Below are 23,884 nucleotides of genomic sequence, written 5' to 3' on the forward strand. Positions count from 1 at the left end.
TCTGTATAGGACTTTTCTTGCACAAAAACTCTCAACCAGAAAAAAAGGTCCTGTTTCCCGATTTGGAAAGGGTGGTCTCGGGCCAGTGTTCACACACCTGATGAATGTGCTGCGTGACGGGCCGGCTCAGCTGGGAGCCCAGTACTCATTAGCTGCCTCCATTGGAAAGAACTGGCCTGTGCAGCTGCTTTGTGCTTGGGGCTGAGACCTTGGCTCTTTCATCCCAGCTACTGTGTGAAGTCACCAGTGGCAGTTACCTGAAGTCCTGTGGGTGATATTAATTGACATTTTTTAAATGAATGCCGGTATTTGTAGGAATTTGCAATGCAAACAGTCAGCCTTTCAAGCGGTGCATATTGTAATTAAAGCAAGCTTTTAAGATTCTTTGAAGTACTAAATGTTTATGAAATTCAAATAGGGGTGCCCGATCTGCACAATAAAGGGGCTCTTGGTGGAGTTTTTTTTTTTTAAATCGTCTATTTTGTAGATGTAAATATATGCCATAATTAGTGGAAAGTAACTTGAAGAGCGAGGCTGAGTCTATTCCTATTATTCTTATTTAAAACAGCTGTGGCAGGAGCCCTACAGCTGCTGTCCGTTGTTTGGGCAAGGGCACCATGGTCCCAAGTGAACACGCTCAAAGACTCGCTTCCCTATGAGCAGCTCCCTCGCTCTCCCCCAGTGCAGGTTGCCATGCGGGAGTTGTCCCATGGTCATTCCGGTGAAATTCCCCCACTGCAGTCCTCTGATGCCAGGGGGGCTGGTTTCAGGGGTCTGGGCGTATGCAAATGAGTCAGGGGGGAGGGTGTGGGAGCAGCCTGCATCCTCAGAGCCTCCCCCCGCCCCCCATCAGCACTGCCTCCTGGGCTCCTTCTGCCCCACCCCCCTCCCTGCTCGCCGCCTTGTTGCCCAGTGCGGAGTGATTGTCCTTTGGCGCCTGCGGGAGCAGCTGCAGGCCTACGCGGTGCCCTGCCCGGCGGAGCCTGGCCATGTGGCAGGCCTGGACGGCCGCCCACAACCAGGCCCAGCTCCCAGTGCCGCCTGCCAAGGAGCAGATGCTGCCATTGGAAAAAATTGCTTCACAATTTGAAATCTTGGTCCTTTGATCATTGCTCAGAGAGGATGAAGAGGAGAGGTTCAAAGTGGTGGTTTGAAAATGCCAGCGTCTCCTTGCCTCCATCAGTGCCTATTAGACTGTCTCTTGTCAGGGACAGTCCTCTTGATGTTTTCATCTTTGCAACCAAGTAATTCCCACTCAGCCCTTGCAAGCCCTCCGGGTGGAAGGGAGTGTCCAGCTGCCTCCTCCTTTCCTGACCCGGTGCCCCTGCTCTGTCCCCTGCCTGTGGGGTTATCTGCTTCCCCTCAGTGCCGGCAGGCTTTTACCTTCTAGAAGCTCACGGCAGAGTTTGTCACCAGCCCAGCGCTGCTCCTGCGTGAGCTGTGCGTTTCCAAGAATGGAAATTCTTTGCTCAGCAGCTGTAGTGCTCACGCCCTGGTCCTTCAGCCACCTGGAGCCAGGTTTTCAGAGCCCTGGAGTTGTGCACAGAGGGCCCCCTGGCCCGACCCTCCCCTCTGAGAGCTCTGGATCCTACTTACCAGGGTGAGGCCTCATTTTTCCTCAGCCCTAGAATGGGAAGGATCATTCTTTGAAGTATATTCCTTTTTTTTATTTTAATGTTTATTTATTTCCGAGGGGTGAGAGGGGCGGAGAGAGAGACTCCCCAGCAGGCTGCAGGGCTCAATCTCACAAACCATTGAGATCATGACCTGAGCTGAAATCAAGAGTCGGACGTTTAACCAACTGAGCCACCCAGGCGCCCCTGAAGTATATTGCTTTTATACTTCAAATTCCAAAAACATAAAACTAAACAGCGGAACAGACACATGAATAAATGGGCTAACTAAATGAGAAGTAACAGAGGAGAAACTAATCTAGAGTCTTGCCTGGTGACTGAAACGTTTCCGCTGCATTTATAATGAGTGTAAGACAAGGATGATTTAGAGAAGGATTAGGGAAAATTTGATGTTTCCTTTTTTTGTTATTGTTTCTTTGCTGTCTGATGCAGTCAGCTCTCTCTGTGTGGCATTATAACTTGCTTCCACCTTGACCTTGTATCATTTCCCAGGACTTGCCCACCAGTGGACTCTGAAGTCTTTAATTGATTCAACACGCCTTTATTAATGATTGCTTTTTTGTTTTATTTGCAGAAAGAATTCTGTAACCTCTCTAATTAACTCTTTGTGGGAAAGATGGTAATTTTGTGCCTGTGTGAACAGTTATATCCAAAACTTAAGACTCGTCATAAACTCACAGATCAGAAAAAGTGCTGCTTTTTCTCTTAGGAAAAAGCCATCGTGTGTCTGTACTGTGCACCTGATCCTTATAGATGGGGGCTCAGACTGGCTCTGTGGGCATTGTTTTCTGTCTTGGTTATTGATTATGAACAACCATCTTTACGCGGTTACATCTCTGTGGATATGACGCAAGGCTCCGTCTGTATCTGTCCTGAGTGCGTTTTCGATCACTGAGTTACTAGGAACAGTTGTCAGCGTTTTTAACGGCTGCCATTTTGTTTCATGTGCCATCTCTTCCTATCACTGTGGCGGCTTCGGGAAGCAGGTCTTTCTTTGTGGTTAAAAATGGAGAATGAGACTGAAAGAAACGACTGCTGTCCATGCTGTTGGGCAGACGTTTGGAATGAAATAAGGATAGGTGAAAAGTCAGAATTCACAGACATCTGTAATGGATGGAAGGGGGGTCTGAAATCAAGATGGGGTTTGATAAAAATAAATGTAGGACTTGAATCTGGGGAAACAGATGGGACCTGAAGAGCCTTGTGGGTGAGAAGAAGAAGAAGACAGGTAAGAGTAGGGGGGAAATGAATGAAAACTGCAGAATTGTCTAACAGAGGTATTCTTGGGTCTGTGTGATTCCAGAAGGCAGAGCACTGGGGGGGAGTTGCAGGGACACAAACTGCAAATTGAGGGGTGTGGTAGGCAGAGTCACATCCCAAGTCCGTAGCCATCGTATCTGTGAATATGTTACATCGCACAGAAAGGGGAATCGAGGCTGCTTATCAGCAGCTAGGGCGAGGATCTTGGAATATCTGAGTGGGCCCAGAGTAGTGACCAGGTTCCTTAAAAGCAGAAGAGGAGGGGGACCCAGGAGAGATGAAAGTAGGCAGCGGGAGAAGGACCCAGCCTGTTGTTGCAGGCTTTGAAAATGGGGAGAGGGGCTCAGATAAGGAATGTGAGTGGCCTCCAGATGCTGGAAGAAGCAAGGAAAACCAGTCCCTCCCCAGGGCCTCGAGAGAGGAATACAGCTCAGCCAGGACCCTCATAGACCCGGGGAGACCAGCGTCGAAGTCCCACCTGCAGAAGTTTGAGATTGTATATTTATGTTGTTTTAAGGCACTCAATTTACTCATTTGTTAAAGCAGCAATAGATAACTAATATAATAGGAAAAAGAACTAACAATGAAGTCTATCCTGCATGTAGTTTTTTCTTAAAGCAATGATTTTCCTATATCTAAAGATATTTAGCCCAAAGGCAGCACAGGTCAGGATACCATAGAAAGGATTCCTGCATTTGGCCTCCAAGCCTAGTTCATATATGGGGTCTCTGTTCTAAGGCAAAATGGGCAAAGAGTCCTTAAAAGGGCCCATTTGCCTGGACATCCCCCCCTCCACAGCCACATCTGCCTGTGTGTGTGTTTAGCACTTCAGAGCCCAGCCCAGACCATTTTAGGTTGGCTTGTCCCCAAAGGAAAGGATGGGATATGGTTTGAATTTGGGATTTGTTGGGAAGACAAGTTTGCTGGATTTTAGCTGTTTCTTGGATTTTTACATTAATTTGCTTTTAGAAAATATCGTGCAGTCAGATAAAGCTGATGAGGCAGAAATAGTTTGTATCTGATACCAGCACATTCTTTCTTATTTTCTTGCCTTCAGAACTGTCTGAAACAGGGGGCGCCTGGGTGGCTCAGTTGGTTAAGCGTCTGACTTCGGCTCAGGTCATGATCTCACAGTCCGTGAGTTCGAGCCCCGCATCGGGCTCTGTGCTGACGGCTCAGAGCCTGGAGCCTGTTTCGGATTCTGTGTCTCCCTCTCTCTGACCCTCCCCCGTTCATGCTCTGTCTCTTTCTGTCTCAAAAATAAATAAAGGTTAAAAAAAGAACAAAAAAAAAAAAAAAAAAAGAACTGTCTGAAACAGGTTTGCCCTGAGTTTTCAGTTGGGAGAAACAGGTAGGGGGGTGGGGGGTGATGAACTACATGTGAATCTCAGACTCAAATCACAGAGGTTGCCTCCTTTGTTGTTGATTCAATATTAGCATTCTTTCTTTGGTATTACCTTTGCTCCATGGGAGCTCAGTGAATGCATTTCTTTCTGGGATAATCGGAACATCCTCAGCTGACAGACGATTATCTCTCCCATCAATACCTCCTCCTAGAAAATTCCCAAAGAACAGCTGTTGATGTGGTGGGATGGCTACGTGATTATTTCCCACCGTTCGAGAGTAATTGCGGAGAGTTGTAAGAGCAAATTGGTTATTTACTGTTAGTCGAGAAGCCTTTTAAAAACTAACCTGATAAATGTATACTGATAATTAAAGTTTTCTCAACTGTGAGAGAAGCAAGATCATTCCAAAACCATCTGTCCCTGTTATCTAAATGAAAGCTATAATGTGCACAGTCCTCATGACCCAGCTGTTCCACTCCTGGGAACACCCAACAGAAATGCATACATGTGTTCATCAAAAACGTGTGCAGGGGTGTTCAGAGTAGCTCTCTGATTTGGAAACATTGCCAGGGCCCGGCAGTGGTAGAATGCCTAGATCGTGGTATTTTTCATTCGGTGGAATCGTCTAGCAAGTAGCAGGTGAATGAACTGCCCACAACAGCATGCATGAATCTCCCCGCTAAGGCTGAGCATATGAAACTGAGCACAAAGGAGTCAATCTGTGATTCCATTTATTTAAAGTTCAAAACACCAGACAGAACTAACGGACAGTGTTTTCCCCTCAAGATCACCCCTATGAGGTAAAGGGGTGATTGTACTCGAAGACAGCATGAATGGGAGGGCTTCTGGTTTCTTCATCGGGGTGCTGGCTGCATGCGTGTGTTCACTTTATGAAAATCAACGGACTGTAAACTTGTGATCTGTGTGTCGCTCTGAATGTACGTCAGACTTTAGTTTTATGTAATAAATAAATAAACAAACAAACAAACAAACAAACTTCCACAAGTTTAGAACTCCTAATTTGTTGAGCTAATTTCTGAGCAGGTTTTCGTAATGTGTATATTTTAATAGCTTCATTTTTGATACTTCCTGTCATTAAAACCATAGATCCTCCATCACCAAGGAAAACTCATTAAAATTATTTGGGGACTTCGAAGGGACAGTGGTGAACCGAAGGTGGGATGGTAAGGATGATCTGCCCAGGTGCAAGGCAGTAAGGACGTCCGTGGTGGTAGAGACGTTTAATGGTAAAACCACCTAAAAATCGTTGTCATGTTTATGATCACCATGTGCCCACGGTTCTGAACAATGCCGTTGACAAAATACTTCTAAAGAGAAAAAAATATTTTGTTGACCTAAGTTCTAAACGATTGGTGAAGTTAGTGTTTTTATTCCATCTACGCACACACATATATGCTTCAAATTAGCACTCTTCTATTGCGTGGCCGTTGTGTGACTTACTCTTTAGTAACACATGTGGACTCAGCCTGTGTCCGTTCGTAGGAGTAAGTTCTTGACAGTTTGGAGTCGTTTGGGCTGCAGTCCCGTGGCTAAACCACAGACCCGGAAAGGCACCCTGATAGCACAGTCATTATGCAGACGGCAAAACAGAACTGGAGTCACTTGAGTTCTGTCACTCTCTTACTACTTTGGGAGTTCTTGCATTTAAAATTTAAAACTGTGAAACAGAGTGCTGAGTCTTACTGAAAATAATTTTTTCCAATAAAGAAAAGAGGCTCTTAAAAATGAATCCAGTCTGCTGAGGTCCACGCAGTGCGCCGCTGCCCGGGACGGCTGCTTTCTGTCACCAGCATGACTTTACGCGCAGAAACTCTGAGAGATGGGGGCATCTCTGGGAGACACGGGAGGCTGTGGACATTTCCGGCAGTTTTGCTAACATCACATTGTGGCAGATACCATTCCAAACATTTTTAAATTATATATATAGACAGATTATTTTGTGTGTTTGTTTCTATGCTTGCTTTAGGTTTTAAACGTCCGAGTTAGTTTGCATCATCAATGCCAGTAAAGTGAATAAAGTAAAAAATGGAGCATTTTTTTAAAAAAAGGGCAGAAAAGAAAGTTTTGTGCCTAGTGAGCTGAGGTGCAGTTCTGAAGACACCTCCCTCCTGGTCGTATCACTGACATAAGTAGAGGTTGGTAGTTTAAAAGAAGTAACCCAGGGTGCCTGGGTGGCTCAGTCGGTTAAGCTTCTGACTTCAGCTCAGGTCATGATCTCGCAGTCCGTGAGTTCGAGCCCCGCGTCGGGCTCTGTGCTGACAGCTCGGAGCCTGGAGCCTGTTTCGGATTCTGTGTCTCCCTCTCTCTGACCCTCCCCCGTTCATGCTCTGTCTCTCTCTGTCTCAAAAATAAATAAACGTTAAAAAAAAATTTTTTAATAAATAAATAAACATTAAAAAAAATTTTTTTTAAATAAAGTAACCCACCCGGTTGCCTGTGCCGTTAACCACCTCCTTCCTATACTTCTCTCCACTCGTCACATCAGACTGCTTTTAACTGCTCGTTGACCACCTTCTTCCCTATACTTCGCTCCTCACACCAGACTGCCTTTGACTGTTCACCAGTCTTTCAAAACAACCCGATTGTGTCACAATGAGTTTATTTGTAACTCAAATACTATCAGTTTATTTATAGCCCATTGAAACTCTTTCAGTGCTGGAATATTTTTTAAATGGAAGGAAAGGAAATGAAAAGTAATTTCTAATGTACCTTTCCTGCTGCACGTAAACTCATTACTGTATCCATGTTGCGAAGCAACGAACTATTCATCAGTAGAGCACGCAGTAATTATTATGCTGTGCCTGGGTAATGGAATAGTATGCAGTTACCAAAATGTGAGGCTGCTCACGTTTTTAAATGGCTAGTCTTTTTAAAACTGATTATTTCCGTATCAGTACTGTATGAGTTCTAAGATGTAGCTGTGTATTTTTTTGTGTTTAGTTTTTAAAGTTTATTTATTTTGGGAGAGAGAGCGCGGAGACGGGGCAGAGAGAGAGGGAGAGAGGATCCCAAGGAGGCTCCACACTGTCAGCTCCGAGCCTGACATGGGGCTTGAACTCATGAACTGTGAGATCACGACCTGAGCCGAAATCAAGAGTTGAACACTTAGCCAACTCAGCCACCCAGGCATCCCAAGTATGTGTGTATATATATATATATATATATATATATATATATATATATATGTGTGTGTGTGTGTGTATATATATGTGTGTGTGTGTGTATATACACACACACACACACATATATATATATACATATATACATACATAAAGCAAGGTTTGAAGAGTGCCATTCTTTGTGCAAAAAAGAGGGGAGGTGTGTGCTTGCTTATCTAAGTACTAACTCTCTCCAAAAAGACGCTTGGAAAACACTGATCACCAGTAGAGAGATTGGCAAGTTCAGGGGTAGAAATAAAATGTACACTCTTTTTCCAGTTTGATGTATTTTCTTTCTTTTCTTTTCTTTTTCTTTTTCTTTCTTTTTTTTTACTTACCACATATATGTTTTTACTTTTTTCAGAAAAATACTAAAACCTGTTGGCACAAACTATACCATGACTATGAGAGCATAAATCCCACCACTGAAACATACCTGAGCCACTTCTCAGAGCCTCATGTCCTCAGCTGGTGGCAGAACAAGGCAGTGGTTCCTGCGGGCCCACGTGCACGCCACATGGCAGGTAGAAAGCTAGATATAATTCTGGGCTCCCGCATGCCTGAGACTCGTTGGTAATGTTCTCCTCTGGAGGCTGGAGCTCAGTAGACCCAGAGAGCTTGGGCATAGATGTCAGTCAGCGTCAGACATCATCGTTTCTTGCTAACCTGCTCTTTTCGCGGAGTCCAGCGTCAAACCTGCAAAAAACCTGAAAATGTACACTTGGGTATTTTTATTTATTTACAATCTGTGCACCATATAATTGCAAATGGCAGAATGTGAGGGAGTGTTACTAAATTTATGGGTAATACAAACCTGGACAAGTACAAGTAAAAGGAGATTGGAATCCAGTAAAAGGAGCTATACGCTGGTTGTTAGTTGCTATTAGGAATACCTGGGACAGGTAATTACTGTCGTTGAGCCCTGAATTTAGCTTTGAATTTCTTGGCATGTAAGAAAAAAGGGGGAATTTAAAGCATATGGTTCTTTTTATTTGAGGCCAGGAAATCTGCAGTTTTGCCTAAGGAAAGGGACACTGTCTTGATATTCAATTCAAATGCAGATCCTCATTAAAAATATATATAGGATGACTCAGGTCTTCCTAGTGGTTACTGCCTGTCAGGGTTTGAGAATGAGCTGGTCAGAATGTGCCAGACCTCACAAACTGTGGTCTCATTTATGAGTCCGGTCCACCTGTCTCTCTCTAGCCCCCACAGTGGTGCAGATACCGTCCCTTGTCCGGACCACTTTGACAGTTTTCTGACCTGTCTCTGCCTGTGCTCTCACTTTTCCAGAGTCGTCTCCATGCTGTGTTCGGGGTGCCTTTTAGGAACTCAGATCCAGCCATAACTTGTCACTGTGCCTGTCCTGGGCACTTACAACTCCTGCATCCCTTGGTTGTAGGATCTAAGACCTAAACCCTCCTGCCTCTCCTGCCACCCTCTCTCATCCCAGCCTTTTCGTGGCCTTGTTTCTAGTTCTGTGCACCTTGTCCACACTCTCTCGGGACACATTCACCCGCCTACGTCAGCTCTTCTACCGTCTTTGGATCTGGGCTGCATCATCCTCAGAAGCTTCCCTGACCCCAAAGTTGGTTCTCATGACCCTCGATGCCTCTTTCAGGAGTGCTCATCCCTAGGGTGACGTCCTCCCTACTAAATTGTGAGCCCGTGGCAGCAGGGACTGGCCCAGCTCGTGCTTACTCTGATCCCCAGCTCCCCACCCAGTGCCTGGTGTGCCATAGCAGATCACAAGGTACCGGAGGGGAGGGAGCCGTCAATCAGTGGCCCGGCCACTGCAGCGGCCTTGCAGCCTCCCTCCACAGTGAACACCAGACCACACTGAGACGTTGATCCCTGAAACACAGCTCGGTTCACAGCACCTTCTTGTGCCAGAGCTTTCAAAGGGTCCCCATTTCCTGCAGCATGCAATCCACACCCCTTTTTTTAGCCCTCCATGGCCTGGGTCCTGGTTGCGTTTTTCCAAACTCACTGCTCCTGGTGGCCTCAGTCCTTAACACTGCAGCTGGAAAGAGGCGCCCTAGGCTGCTTCTACCCCCACTGTCCCCTCAACCCATCTCTGCATGTTCACTTCGTAACCACCCCGTAAGTAATACCCCTGGTTGAAAGTAATGCCTTCCCTTGTCTGAACTCTGAGCATCTTTGACGTGGTAGTATTTCTATGTCCCTTGCAGCTCTTTTAAGACATACCTCTCACTTGTGGTCCTGTATAGTGTCTAGCATAAACCTCACACAGTAGGTAATCCTACGATACCTTAAATGAGTGGGAATTACCAATGACTTTGCATCTTTGCAAGCCAGTCTTGAACAGGAACCATTTCCCTCCTGGATGCTGTCATTTGTAATGAAGGTTCTGTTTTTGTACGTATAACAAGTGGCTAGCCAGCTGCAGATCTCCTGTTCTTTTAAATCTGTCTCCAGATCAGTGAATGTGAACCCAAGTCATACACTGCTTTCTGCACATATTTCAGAGACCTCCTGGATCCTTTATAACAAGGATAGAGTATTATTCTATACTGGATGCAAGAAAGCGAACTGAATAGATGCGTGTACCATCGTCATTTCACGGGAAGATTGCTGGAGTTAGTGTTCTCTTCAAAAAATGACCAGTGGGCTGCAGAACTTGTTTCTAGATCAGCATCACCTCACCACCTCCCTGCCCCCCACCCCCGCCCTCTGCTCGGCCAGAAGGATTGGAGATCTTCCCCCCCGACCTCCCGTCACTGCTCATTGCCGTGACTCCTGTAAAGAGAAAATAACCCCCACCTCCGTTTCCTTTCCAACAGGCCGACCTAAACTGCAATATTCAGGATGACGCTGGGGCCTTTTATGGTGTCACCAGTCAGTATGAGAGTTCTGAAAATATGACAGTCACCTGTTCCACCAAAGTGTGCTCCTTTGGGAAGCAAGTAGTAGAAAAAGTAGAGGTAAGTGGGCATCTGCAGACTGGAGCCTTCATTCGGGGGCACCCTGCTTCCTCCCTTTCAGCTTTCACCAGGGCAGAGAGTTTTACTTTTCTGGTGTCTCCTCCTTCTCCCCCTTTCTCTCTCACCTCTTTTCCCTGTCACTTCTAAAAAGACACAGCGATTTGCAAGCAAGTGGAAGAAGCCCCCACGCCACCCCTCCCCTACTGCAGGGGCCCTGCCTTGTGTGGCCAGCAGTGTTCGGTGCCTTGGTGTGGAAGCTGCTACAGACAGGCCCCGCCCCTAGGTCCGAGGGCACTTCCGGGTGTTGTAAATAGCACCTGCCTTCTAAAACCCGGACACCTCAAGCCTGGTGCGGGTGCTTCTGCCCCTTCTACTCCTTTCATTGTTCCGGACAGATTTCCAGCGCGAACTGGGGTCAAATACCTATTCATAGTTTTCCTGTTGCATACCTCCCTCCCTTTCAAAAAACGTGTGTTCTTTTCAGCAGGGTGGGTTGCTTTGTGTGAATGTTTGCGGTTGACATTCCACGTAAAGCTGTATCTTCCGACGTCTTCTGCCCGTTAACCCGGTCCACCCGTCATGGCGGTCCTGCTGCCCGTTAACCCGGTCCACCCGTCATGGCGGTCCTGGAGCTCGCAGGCCCCAGGGCCCAGCCTGACTGTGCCAGACTTGGTGCCGAGGCGGGAGAGAGAGGATGCCCTGGGCGGGAGGAGAGGTTTGAAGACTTTGGGCCGAACGATGAGGATCTGGGCTGCTGCACGGCCTTTGGCTTCCTGAGCACAGGAGGGGCATGCTGTGGATGGTGTTGAGGAGGTTACACTGGCCAGAGTGGATAGAAGGGAGTTGACTAGATGGTCGATGTCAGCTGAGGCGTCCTGAGCTTCATGAACATGGCAGCAGTGGAAATCCAGTAAAACATTTTTGAATGGAACTTAGAGACTCACCAGATATTAAATACTAATGAGGAGGAAGAACCAAAGGTCACACATTTTGTGGTTGCAAGGGCCGCGCTGCCATGAGCAGAGATTAGAAAGTAAGGTATTCAAAAGCAAGTAGTCAGGGGATGATTCTAGATGCAAGACTGGAATTTGGAAGACTGAGAATACCAGTTGGGAATCCTAAGCATTAAGGACAATTAAAGCTATGGGAATGGAGGGCTTGGTGCAGGGAGGGCGTGGGAGCAGTAGCCAGCCCCGGGGTGAGTGGAAGGGACACACCAGCAGAGGAGCAGAGGACAAAAATGGCTGAAGGAGGAGGGGAACCAGCCCAACGCATGTCTGGGAAGCCCAAGGAGAGGGGAGGTGAGAAGGTGACCGACCGTGTAATGAGACAGGTCTGGGAGGCCTACGGCCAGATGACCTCCCATCTCCTCCGAGCAAGAGGAAGCACCATTACTGGTCAGTGGTTGGGAACGTGGAATGTTCGTGGGCAGCATTGCTGCTGAATAGCCAAATTGTCAGGGCTCACCTCTAGATGGACCACCTGCCCGGACAAGATGAAGCAGACAAGTTACTCTGTTTCCCAGATTTGGAATCTGGGAACTCATACCCAAAGCTGTATATAAAGTTCAGGGAGCAGGAAAAGGTTGCCTTTGATTGAAATCCCAGGAATTTTCATGAAGAAGGTAGCGTGAGTGCTGGTGGAGTTTTGTAATTAAGCTTTTAATCCATTTCGAATGTATTTCTGCATTTGGTGTGAGATGGGCGTCCACTTCTGTTGTCTTCCAAATACACAGACGTTTGTGTCAAAACCGTTGATTGGGGCGCCTGGGTGGCTCAGTCGGTTGAGCAGCCGACTTCAGCTTAGGTCATGATCTCACACTCTGTGAGTTCGAGACCCGCGTCGGGCTCTGTGCTGACAGCTCAGAACCTGGAGCCTGCTTCAGATTCTGTGTCTCCCCCTCTCTCTGCCCCTCCCCTGCTCATGCTCTGTCTCTCTTTGTCTCAAAAAAAAAAAAAAAAAAAAAAAAACATTAAAAAAGATTTTTTTTAAGATAAAATAAAACCCGTTTATTAAACGATTCATCCTTTTCCCACTGAGTAGATCTTAGATGTACCCCTATTAAGGTCCTGTGTATCCTGGGAGCCATTCCTGGAGTCTGTTTGATTCCACCCTGTTTATCTCTCCTTGTCCCCCTCTACCATGTTGATTTGATTACACGGGCTTTATAGTACGTTCTTACATCTGCTAAGGCAAGTCGATCTTGCTTTTCTTCTTATCCATATATTTTGTAGGCCAATAACCAGCACTTATTCTTCCAAATAATTAGATCACTTTAAAAAAAAGTAAAGAAAGCCAAAAACCTTTTGATCAATGTAATTATAATCGTACTGGATTTATATGTCATGTGGGGATAAACTGATACATTGCCAATATTTCCAGTGAAGAACGTATTTGCAGGTCCATTTACTTATCTTAATAAGATTTTGTAGTTTTTACATCTACGTTAATTTATATTAATTTGTTAATGCAATTTCCTGTTTCTAGATTTTAATTACCAGAAGAGAGACAAGTTCTTGGTTTTAGCAAAAATATGTCCTATCTGGCCATCTTGCCATATTCCCTTATTTATCTCTACCGGGTTTTGCCCCTAGGTTCTTGGATTTTCTACGTGTGTGGTCATAGCAGCAGCAAAAAGAGCGGCTTTATTTTATTTCTTCTTTTCCAATGTTTATGCCACTTTTCTGTTACTATTATTTTCTCGCTTTCTTTCCATTTTCTAAAACCTCCAGCACACCTGTAAAAAGAAATAGGATGGTGAGTATCCCTGTATAGTTAGTTACTGCTGCTCATAGAGATGGACTTGGTGTTTGGCCATTTAGGGTTATACTTACTGTTGGATTTTATAAATGGTCTTTATATTTAAGTGCTTTCTTTGTATTCTTGTCATACTGAGGGTTTTTATTAGTAACAGCTGCAATATTTTGCCAAATGCCTGTTCAGCAACTCTTACTATCAGTTTTCTCCCATTCGTGGACATCACGAGTTAATGCATGTCCTGTGTTTGAGCCACCACAGCATTCCTGAACAAAGTCCTACTTTGGACGCACTGATGTGTTCCATTTGCTATTTTACGTTAAGATTTTTGCATCTCATAAGTGATAATCACCTTTCCTTTTTATAGTCTCTCCGTGTCCACCGATTTCCTAAAAAGAATTGGGACACCTGGTCTGATGTAGTTTCCATAACAATGAAAACAGTTGTTCCTTAAGAGTTCCATAAAACTCAGCCATCACACCAGGTGGTCTTTATGCCTTTTTCAGGGATTCATCTCTAAACAAGTTTCTAGGCATTTCCACGGTAATTGAGCTATTGGAGTTTCCTATTTTTTGGTTCAGTATTAGTAGTTTAAGTTTTGCTGGGAAAGCGTCCTCTCCTCTATGGCTTTTCGCCTTACAGCGTTATGTGAAGTAACCTTTTACAAATCTCCCAATCTCTACTGTCATTGTGGTTTCATCTCTTTTCTTCCTTAACCTTGTGAAGGCTTTATTTTATTTTGGCTTTTTAAGAACCAGTTTTTTAAAATTTATTCTGTCTCCATTTTTTATTTCTGTTAACATAGATTTGAGCTTTTATCTTTATTAATTTCCTATTCTGGGTTTTCTTTGGTTTCTTTGTGGTTTGGGTTTACTTTTGTGGGTTTTTTTTTTTTTAATCAAAGATGTGGTTTAGTTCTGTAATTTTTCGTCTTTAATGATGAACTCATGAAGCTGCATCATTAAGTGTCCTCCAAGTATAGCTTCATCGGGTCCCATAAGTTTTGATGTAAAGGATTTTCCTTTTCATTATTCTTGAGATAGTTTGTAATTTCCTTTTTAATTCCTCTTTGATCCAAGGCTATCTAGGGGTGTGTTTCTTATTTCTGAGTGCTTCAGTGGGAACTTCAATACCAGTATTTTTTTTTCTTTCCTTTTTTATTAAAGACATAAATAACTCACAGTCAGGAGCTCATGATCAGTGGAAAGTAGTTTTTCCCAAGGTAGAGAAGTTAGCTGCATTGGTTGTTGGCTGTGAGGCCTTTATAACAGTGAAGGAGGATTTTCTCTGGGCTCTTTGAAGAATTGTCATTGGCTGGGCCCGCTCTCCCAGATTTCCAGGTAGAAAATCACTAAGTAGGTGATTATATTTCTTTCCAGCCTTTGCTTTCTTTTCTTTCTGACCTGTACAACCCTTCTTTAAAGCTATTCTGTTTACACATTTTGTTTTTTTAATTTCCAGAAAAATCCTGGATTTCTGAGTATGGCATTCAGTTTGGAAATAGGATTTTTTTTTTTAATTAAGTAAACTACATAAATAGTACAGCATCTAGCGGATGATTCATGTTGAAAAGGAAAAATGCTTTTGCAGGCAGCAATAGCTTTTTCCATGTATCTTGAAGCCAGAAGTGTAAAAGTGCTCAACTCCTTTTTCCCTCACAGACGGAGTATGCGAGGTTTGAGAATGGCCGATTTGTGTACCGGATAAACCGCTCCCCGATGTGTGAATATATGATTAACTTCATCCACAAGCTCAAACACTTACCAGAGAAATATATGATGAACAGTGTTTTGGAAAACTTCACAATTTTATTGGTAACTGTTTTGCCTCTTTCCTCTTGGGGCAGACCCAGCTGGTGGGGAAAGACAGCAAGGTGGCCAGGCCAGGGGAGGCGACCAGGCTGTTGATCAATTACCATTTGAATCCACAGCATCCAGGGCAAGCATGGGCTCAGGTCTATAGAAGAGACGGGGTTTCATTGGGCTGGGCTAAGCTTTTCGAAGCTTGGGAAAACTAGAATTCAAATGGGCAGTAAAACCTATGGTCCCTGCATTCTAAACTCCAGCTGCACATTAGAAAGATATGGAGAACTTTTAAAATACTTAAAAACTTGTAAAAGCCTGACACCAAGGCTGCGTCCTAGATCAGTTAAATCAGGATCTCTGAGGATAGAACCCAGGCATGAATATTTTTTATAGTTCCCTGGGTAATACCAGTGTCAGCCAAGTGCGAATCCTAGAAGCATTGTCTGCAAATCCCAGATGAGGCAAAAACTGTAAAGTCCGTGGGTTTGTCCTTCAAATACACCTTGACTCATTTCACGAAGGATTGCAAGGCTTTAAAAGAGATAACATACCTTAAGACAGCAAAACGTAAACCCTCAGTACCACAAGAAATAGAAAATTAAAATAGAATGTCATGACCAGGAAGAGGGCAGAGGAAGTATTCTCCATAGGCTGAAAAGTATGGCCAAAACATGGGCAGCTAAAAGGGAAAGTGAAAACAGTGGTGCTCAGGGTCCACGATGGGAGAAGTTTCTGGTTCCCCTGGGCAGTGCTGGGGAGTGGGGGAGGGTCCCCTCAGATTTAACTTTAAAACAAATTTCCCATGGGGGCTTCATTTGGAGACTTGGGAAGGTTAAGAACAGTGTTGTCCTCAAAAATCTGCCTATAAAATATACGGCAATGGGTTTCATAACGCTCATTTTTGAAAAAGTTAGCATTCCTTGATTTAACTGAAGGAAAAATGCCAAAACAGAACTTGGAAACAGTTGTGCTAAAAGGGGGCAGCAAGACAATATTGTGGTCAAATATCCAGCCCTCTGAAGGCCTGCTTTGTTGCTCTGTTTCTAGGATGAAAAACTGGAATACTTAGGGCAGAAGTTGTTTACCAGGAGTTTTGGGATCCTTTGAAACCAGGGTTCTCAGTCAATGGTGTGCTACTTTAAGGGAAAAAAAAAAAAAAAAAGAAGGCGGCTGTTCCCCAACCTTCCCCCAAACCCTTGATTTATTAGCTTTTGCCCATTTCCATGGTCAGTTTCAGAGTACCAGTGGTTGTCCAGTTCATGAACTTCCTTAATATTCAACTTTCAGAAGCCAGTAGGAGCCAGCTTCTTCACACCAAATGTAAGAACTGAATAAATAAAGGTTTAAAAATTAAAATCTTCTGCATATCAGATTCAGCCAGGAAGCTTTTAAAAATTCTGGGGCCTGGCCCCCATCTCAGATAAATAAAATCAGAATCCCTGGAGGTGGGGCCCAGCATCCTGGTTTTGTTTCATTTTTACAGCTTCCCAGCTGTTGAGACCCACTATAGGGGATGGCTAAGTGAGCCACAGAGAACCTCAAGAGTTCACAGACAAGTGATCGGCATACGATTGGCGGACAGATCATTTGGCATGTAATTTTCGTTTATTCCTGAGAGGGAATCTCTGTGGATTCTCAGGCGTGTCCGCGAGAAACTAGCAACCTGAGGGAGAGTTTGGAAAGCCTGTTCTTTAATAACTATTATTTACTAGTATCGTGTTCCCTGATGGTCTTCAGAGAAAACTGAGCAGTTCACAGTTTGGGCTGCTGGCAGGCACCTGTCGTATAGGTGCTTCCTGTTGCTATTTAAGAACAGGTGACTTTTGTGCTCAGATGAGCAAAAGGTGAGTGTGGCACCTTGGGGTGGACATTGAATAGCCTCACGAATTAACCCAAACTCTGTGAGTGAATGGGCCAGCCCACCTCTCTTGGAAGCAGCCTTAGGCGTTGTTACAAACCAGTTCTAAGGTCTGTTCCAGCATGTTAAGGAATATGTCCTCATTGCCTATAACCCTACCTCACAGAGCATAGCTTGGGAAAAATCAGGCCCAGAAGAAATTAAAAGCATCTGTTGGCCACCAAACTCATGAATACTAGTAATACTCTTTCAGAACACGTGACTTCCAGCAGCTTAGATATTCAGAAAACACACCACATTATGTTAATTTCCAAAATGTATCATTAAACCACTAAATAAATCCTTTTGCTATGAAGAACTAGGAGCTCTCAATAAATGTCTGCCAGAAATAATATTTTAGCATTTAGAAAAGCTGAAATTAAACCAGTACGCCTGGATTATGAGAGTCACATCCTCTCCTTGATGAATAAAGGAGAAATAGTACTTCTGAGCTTTTCCTCCCAGGAAGGGTGTAGGAATACGGCCAGGCTGGCAGCTGCTGGACACAGTGGCAGGTATTTTACCAGGTATTGGATACAAAGCCTCTGTCGGCAAGATCAGTCCCAGACCTTACTGGCTGGTGAGCTAGACTCTGGTTTCATCAGGATGATGGAGAAATTGAGGTGAACCCGTAAAGGGAAGGCCTTAGTGACAGTATCCAGACTGGGGAAGACAGTAGCTGAATGATAGGCCAAGCGTTCTTGTCCTCTTTGGAGGTATATTCAGACATACATACACGTTGCTAGGGACATTTTTTTCCTTCCTCCTTTTGAATCTCAATCATCAAGTCTAAATAGGACCCATTGGGGGTACCTGGCTGGTTCAGTTGGTAGTGCATCTGACTCTTGATCTCAGGGTTGTGAGTTTAAGCCTGACGGCAGGCCTGGAGCCTACTTTAAAAAACAAACAAACAAAAAGACAAATAGGACATTTTCTTTCTCAGAAAGTTTGCGAGAAGGTAAGGTAAATCATAGAGGTTCCAGGCACAGTGCTGAATCTTTTGTAGATGTCGTATTATGAAATTCTCACCGCAGAACTATAAGGTCATATTTATTCCCATTTTATGGATAAGGAATACTAGGCCTCTCTGAGGTCACAGAGCTAAGGACACACATAAATTAAGACTTAAAATGATAGAAAAGACACTTTGCGGGTTGTTTCATGATCATGGAGTCTGAAAACGGGGGTTTAAGACCCAACTCTACTTTATGATCTTGGTTTGAGTCAGTTTTTTAAAGTCTCTAAACAGTTTCCTCCTCCGTTTACAAACAAAATGCTCACATCTGTATGCTTCACCTCAAAGGTCATTGAGAATATTTTCATTTGTTCAGCTAACCTATGGAGAGATTGTACTAGCTGCCAGAATACAGTGCAAATATAACACAGTCCCTTTCCGATAGTAAATCCTGGCCTGGTAGGGGAAAGAGACGGTTACAATACCTTTGTACATTACATGACTGCAGTATCCTTGAGAAACAGACACCTGGACATACAGAGTAGTGTAACTACCTGAGCAGTTACCTGTAGTTGGAATGAGGTGGGAGAATTCCCAGAGATGTTAAAAGATGAGGTTTAAGTTGCCTTGATGGATAAACAGACATTTTGCAGATTTACCAAGCAAAGGGCTTTTCGGCGGGTGCATACTTAAGCGTTAGGTGCTGGGATGTGACCTAGATGGGGTGGGACAGCCGTCCTGGAGGCTCCTGAGAGAGGCAGGGGTTCCTCAAGCGATCCATCACAAAATGGATGTAAACCAAACAGTGGCTGCTGGCTGGCAGAGGGAGGTACGTGGTGCCACGAGAGCACATGACAGAAGCATTTGCCTGGTCAGGGAGGCTTCCCAAAGGAAGAAACCATTGAGGCATACCCGCCGGGTGACTAGGCGGAGAGGGTGGAGAAGGGCACTGCAGGTGTGCAGGCAAGTGGAAGGACTGGAAATGGGGGGTGTGGCTGGCGTGGAGAGAGGGAGGAGCCAGCCAGGTAGGAACAGCCACGGGAACAGCCAGACCGAGCGGGGTCTGCTCAGCCATCGGAGTTTTTAAGCAAGAGTGTGTTGTTGTCAGATTTATATTACTTACAGGGGTTTTGTGGCTGCTGTGTGCCCCTGGGAATGTGTGAGCCAGGGTAGCTCCTGGTAGGGGAGTCTGGGTGCTTGGCTGGTCCCCTGGGCTGTGGCGGTGGAGACCGGGATGATTCAAGAGCTGTTCCGGAGGTAAACGCAGGCAGGACATGGCATTTCTTTGGACATGGGGAGAGAGGGAGAGAGGTTTCCAGGATACGAGGCCTGCATACTTGGAGTCTGGTCTGTGAAGGAAGAGGCAGGAAATAAGACCAGGAAAGCAGGTGGGTACCAATATTGAAAAAAATCTTTATTCCCCAGAAACAATAAATGTAGATAATCTATTATTGTATCAATTCATTAGAGCAGCATCGCTTAATGATTAGAAAAAAAGGTCTTCAAAATCAGATCTGGGTTTCTTAGTTGACAGTTGTCTAACCTTAATTTTTTTTCAAACTATCAAGTTTTTTGGGTTTTTTTTTTTTTGAGAGAGAGAGAGTGCAAGTGTGGGAGGGCCGTAGGGAGGGGGACAGAGGATCCAAAGCAGGCTCTGTGCTAACAGCAGAGAGCCCGATGTGGGGCTCGAACTCATGACCGCAAGTTCATGACCTGAGCCAAAGTCAGACACTCAACTGACTGAGCCACCCAGGTGCCCCGACAGTTGTATAACCTTAAATCACCTAACTCCCCTGCCTCCCTCTCTGTCAGAGGGGATCTGATAGGGCACCTACTCATGGAGTTATTATAATATTACATGAGACGGATGTGTATGAAGCATTTAATACTGAGTAGATGTATACGAAGCAGTTACTATATGTTGGCTATTATGTGGATTGTCATTCATTCAGCAAATATTTATTAAATGGCTGTTGTGTGCCAGACTAGTTATTAGGCAACATGGTCCCTGTTCTTCAGGAATTTATAACCCATTGAATGACATGGGCATTAAAAAAAAAAAAATCTTACAAATCTGTGTGTACTTACAGACAGTACTGTGTGCTCTGATGGGGAATTACAAGTTTGTGAGACTTTAGTCATCAGTCAGAGACCATACCCTTGGATACCGAGAAGGCAAGGGAAACAACATGGGTGAAGCAGCCTGACAGAGCTGGGAGCGGGGCCCCCGATGCACTGGACTAGGCCCTCAGACTCCCAAGTGTTTGAAGGCATGGGGCTTTTAGAAAGTCCCTTGTGAGAATGGCTCTGAGGAGTAGGGAGGGGCCACAGGGACCTGGGTCAGATCTGGTCACTCAAGATAGGAACGCAGGCTGAGACCATGGGCAAGAAGAACAGAGAGCTGGAGTCCAGCGACTTCAACCAGGAGGGGAAGTAGATGATGAGTATTGAACTAGATGAGTATTTCAAGTACATTTCGAAAGCTAAAGCCTATATGAATGAAAAATGAAAAGAAAGATCCTGTGACAAAATTCTCCCACCATTCCTTACTCAGCACATATTTTACTGAGTCCCAGCACTGCTGGTTAACATTGGTGAGCAGGGCGTTCGTGGGGCTCATGTCTATCATTGGCCCTTGTGAAACCAACCTCGTAAAAGTTTAGGTACAAGATGGGAGGCGTTTCCTAGGGTAAATGACCCATCTCGTGGGACAGAATGCTAGAAAATTGTCTTCGTTGTCAAGAAATTGACCCTCCCCAAAAACCCACACTAATTCTTGTGGTCTCTTTGTGGACCCAGATAATGGGTGAGGCCCTGTCCGGAAGGTATTTCTTACACATGGTACCTAAGTTCACATAGGATTCAAGTCAGTCCCAGAATATCCTGAGTTTATTGGAGAGGGCAGAATCAGGCCAGAACACCTCCAACAGTCTACCTGCTGGACTTGAGACTGTTCCTCTCCAAGCAAATCCTAGTTGTCGTGGTACAGATGGAGTATGTCTTCATCCATGTGAGTTTTTCTATCTGTATGTGTGTGTGTGTGTGTGTGTGTGTGTGTGTATATATATATATATATATATATATGCTTTTTTTTTTAACAGGTGGTAACAAACAGGGATACACAAGAAACTCTTCTCTGCATGGCCTGTGTATTTGAAGTTTCAAATAGTGAACATGGAGCACAACATCATATTTACAGGCTTGTAAAAGACTGAACATGGTTATTTATATATATAGACATCTGTATATACACACACACACACACACACACACACACACACACACACATATGTGCGCACACACACTCTCTCTCCATTACTGAATGACTGACTGTAAACCTCACCACACAGGGGGGGTGCCCTGGCCCCGAGGTCACCCTGACTTTTTCTAAATCCTGTTTGAGTGAAGTCATTTTTCATGTGTTCATACTATCATTGTAGCTGTGAAGTTCTGGTACAGTTGTAAAAAGAGAAATCGAGTTGTTTCTATGTGTCCTTCAGATCCACAGCCCACAATTTTTTGGGAAGGATGAACCTTAAGAACCCGGGTCTCAGTCTGTAGAGACCTGTTTCTAATTGTGGTAGAAAAAATTTGAGACAGAGCATTTGCCATGGGACATTTACAGCCTTTATACAAATGTATTTAGTTCTTTTTTTTTTCCAACATAAAATTCTTGTTTTAAGATACAAGTAAAATTAATCTTTAAATATAAATGTAAATTAGTACACAAAACTAAGAATCTTTAGACTTATCTTTGTAACTAATTAGGGTGGAAGTTATGAAAGAATGTAATTCACTAAATTATTTTTTAAATGAAACTTTTCTTTCTTTTTTGAAACCAAATGTTAAAATATAGCCTTAAATGCTTGGTAGAAATATTCTAATGAGACAAATTTGTACTTTTTTTTCCTCAAGGTTAAAACTAATCTCTTAATCCATTAAACTCTTGAACAGGTATTACAAAGGAAGAAAACTTCACCCCTTATCCTTAACATATATAGTATATTTAAGAAATATAAAATTGTATTGTACTAATGTGATGATTATTTAATGAAAAAAAAAGATGGCTCTTTTTGCAATAAGTAGATAAATACTGAAAATCTAAACGTACAATGTTTATAGTCTTGTGTGTGCAGTTATATTTTATATGGACAACCAAATTTTTTATAAAGATGAGTAAATGTTTGAACCACTGAAATTTAATAACAAAAATTTAAAATTGGCACGAATACTGCACTGTGAGCTGCAAAATCTAGAAAATCCTGTGGCTGGGAGAAATTTCATCAACCAAACAAGTAAAAGGCTCATCAGTTTTAGCATCTCTGCTCCCCAGAAAACTTGCAAGCATCCTCACCAGCCTGTGGATAAATTATTTCTGGTGAACCAACATGCATATTAACCTGCTATAACTATATGTGTATGTGTGTGTTTGTGTATGCCTCTATACACATATACATGTGTAGTTATTCAACACCTATTTATTGAACATTTAGTGTCACTCAATTTGCTAGGTGCTGATACGTATGTATATCTCAATCTGTGTCCATAGATCTAGCTATATTCTCACAGGACATCCGTTTTCTCAACATCTCTCAATAAGTCGGAGTACTTGTTTGAGGTCTGAGAGGCCCAGTGCCCTCTGACTTTTTCAAACAGACTCATTTGGGAGGTTCTCTTCCCAGGAGAAATTCGACTTTCTGACCCAGATATTCCAAAGCATTGCCCAGGCACAGCTGGTTTGAAGTGGCCAACATGTCTTGGGTTATTTTTCCATAAGTGCTTCATTGGGAAGGAGAGAGGGCATACTCCCCAACTTCCCAGAGGAAAGTGACGTTTTTATATTTGCCAGGCATATGTTAACATTGGTGGAATAAGTTCTGTAAGTCACAAACCTTATTAAGACTTTTTCATTAAGCTGGAAAATGAACACCCTCTTCTTTCACCTCCAAGTAACTTCCCCTCTTCTCTGTCCCACCACCTGCCCTGCTTGTGTATTGATTAGTGCCTGGTGGTCATGATCATGAGGGTGTGGCTGGCTTGTGGCAAAGGGAAGGACACTGGACCAAGCCTGACCTGTTCCAAACTCATATGCCACCGGTTCCTGGGAAGACCAGAGAAGAAAGTGCAGAATGTTTCCCATTTGGAACGCACATCCCTCATTCACACCAGTAGGATGAGATCTGTCTTCCCTCTGTAAAGAAACTAACATTTATTCTCTGATTCTAAGTGGGCCTTGGAAGGATTGGCCCCAGTTGTCCGTTCCATCTCGTCTCCAGCCTAAGCATTTAAGCTTCTTCCATGGTCATCGTACGTAAGGACTTCTCCCGGTCACCCCTCCCAGGGATGCTTTTTTTGCTCCTGTCTCCTGCATCTTTCCTCAAAGGAAACCCCGCTCACCCAGGACCAGGACCCTACGGAGGGGTGTAAATGACCCGCCATGGCCAGAACCATCCGAGAATTCAGGGAGACGGGCATCCGATTCACATTCCCACCCAGGAATGGGGTCTTCTGTGCTGCCAGGAGGGCTCCTGAGGGTTTACTTTTCAAAGCACAAACAGACCCCAGAAGAGCAGCTAGAGGGTGGTTCTGTTGGCTGCAGAGAAGGGCAGACCCCGGTCTGCTGAACTCACAGAGACAGGCTGGGCCCTTTAATGCCACCCCGCCAAATGCCCTCTTCCCCCAAATGCCTTCGTGGTTGAGTTTGGGGCATTTACACGAACATCCTTGAGGATTGCTTTTTGCTCTCAAGACATTTCTAAGATCTTTAAAATTTTACTTCTTGTCTTGTTCTTCTAAAACTTTCTCCAGGGCAGATATTTTCCCTATCTTAACCACTGAGCCAATCACCCAAACACTTGGCCCTCTCTCCATCTCTCTCAAATTAGGTGCTGGGGTGGGATTTGTGTAGTAACACCTAATCCAGATCTGTCTTTGGCCTTTCACCCTTAGTAGCAGAGTCTTCACCCTTTATATGTAAAGCTTCCTAAACCATAAAGAAGCCTTTCCACACCTCTGTCTTTACAGCTTTCTTTTGGGTACCATCTATCCTGGTGACCCTCTGCTACCAGGATTGAGTCAGGGACATCATGTGCTTTTACTGGAGAAT

At 44.3% G+C, this 23,884-nt stretch overlaps 1 protein-coding gene across 8 annotated transcripts in view; it reads left to right on the plus strand.

Annotated features, from left to right (window-relative positions):
* The window catches only part of TEAD1 (TEA domain transcription factor 1), a 178,295-nt gene extending 156,672 nt beyond the window's left edge, over positions 1-21,623 (plus strand). For all 8 annotated transcript variants that reach the window (XM_032594831.1, XM_030332000.2, XM_032594833.1 and 5 more), the window contains 3 exons: positions 10,224-10,364; positions 14,783-14,935; positions 20,880-21,623. In XM_032594831.1, the coding sequence (XP_032450722.1) occupies positions 10,224-10,364; positions 14,783-14,935; positions 20,880-20,993 (408 nt within the window). In that variant the 3' untranslated portion in view covers positions 20,994-21,623. The remainder of the gene's footprint in view (positions 1-10,223; positions 10,365-14,782; positions 14,936-20,879) is intronic.
* The last annotated feature ends 2,261 nt before the right edge of the window (positions 21,624-23,884 follow it).

The sequence above is a fragment of the Lynx canadensis genome, chromosome D1 (genome assembly GCF_007474595.2).
Source record: "Lynx canadensis isolate LIC74 chromosome D1, mLynCan4.pri.v2, whole genome shotgun sequence".
Lineage (NCBI taxonomy): Eukaryota > Metazoa > Chordata > Mammalia > Carnivora > Felidae > Lynx > Lynx canadensis.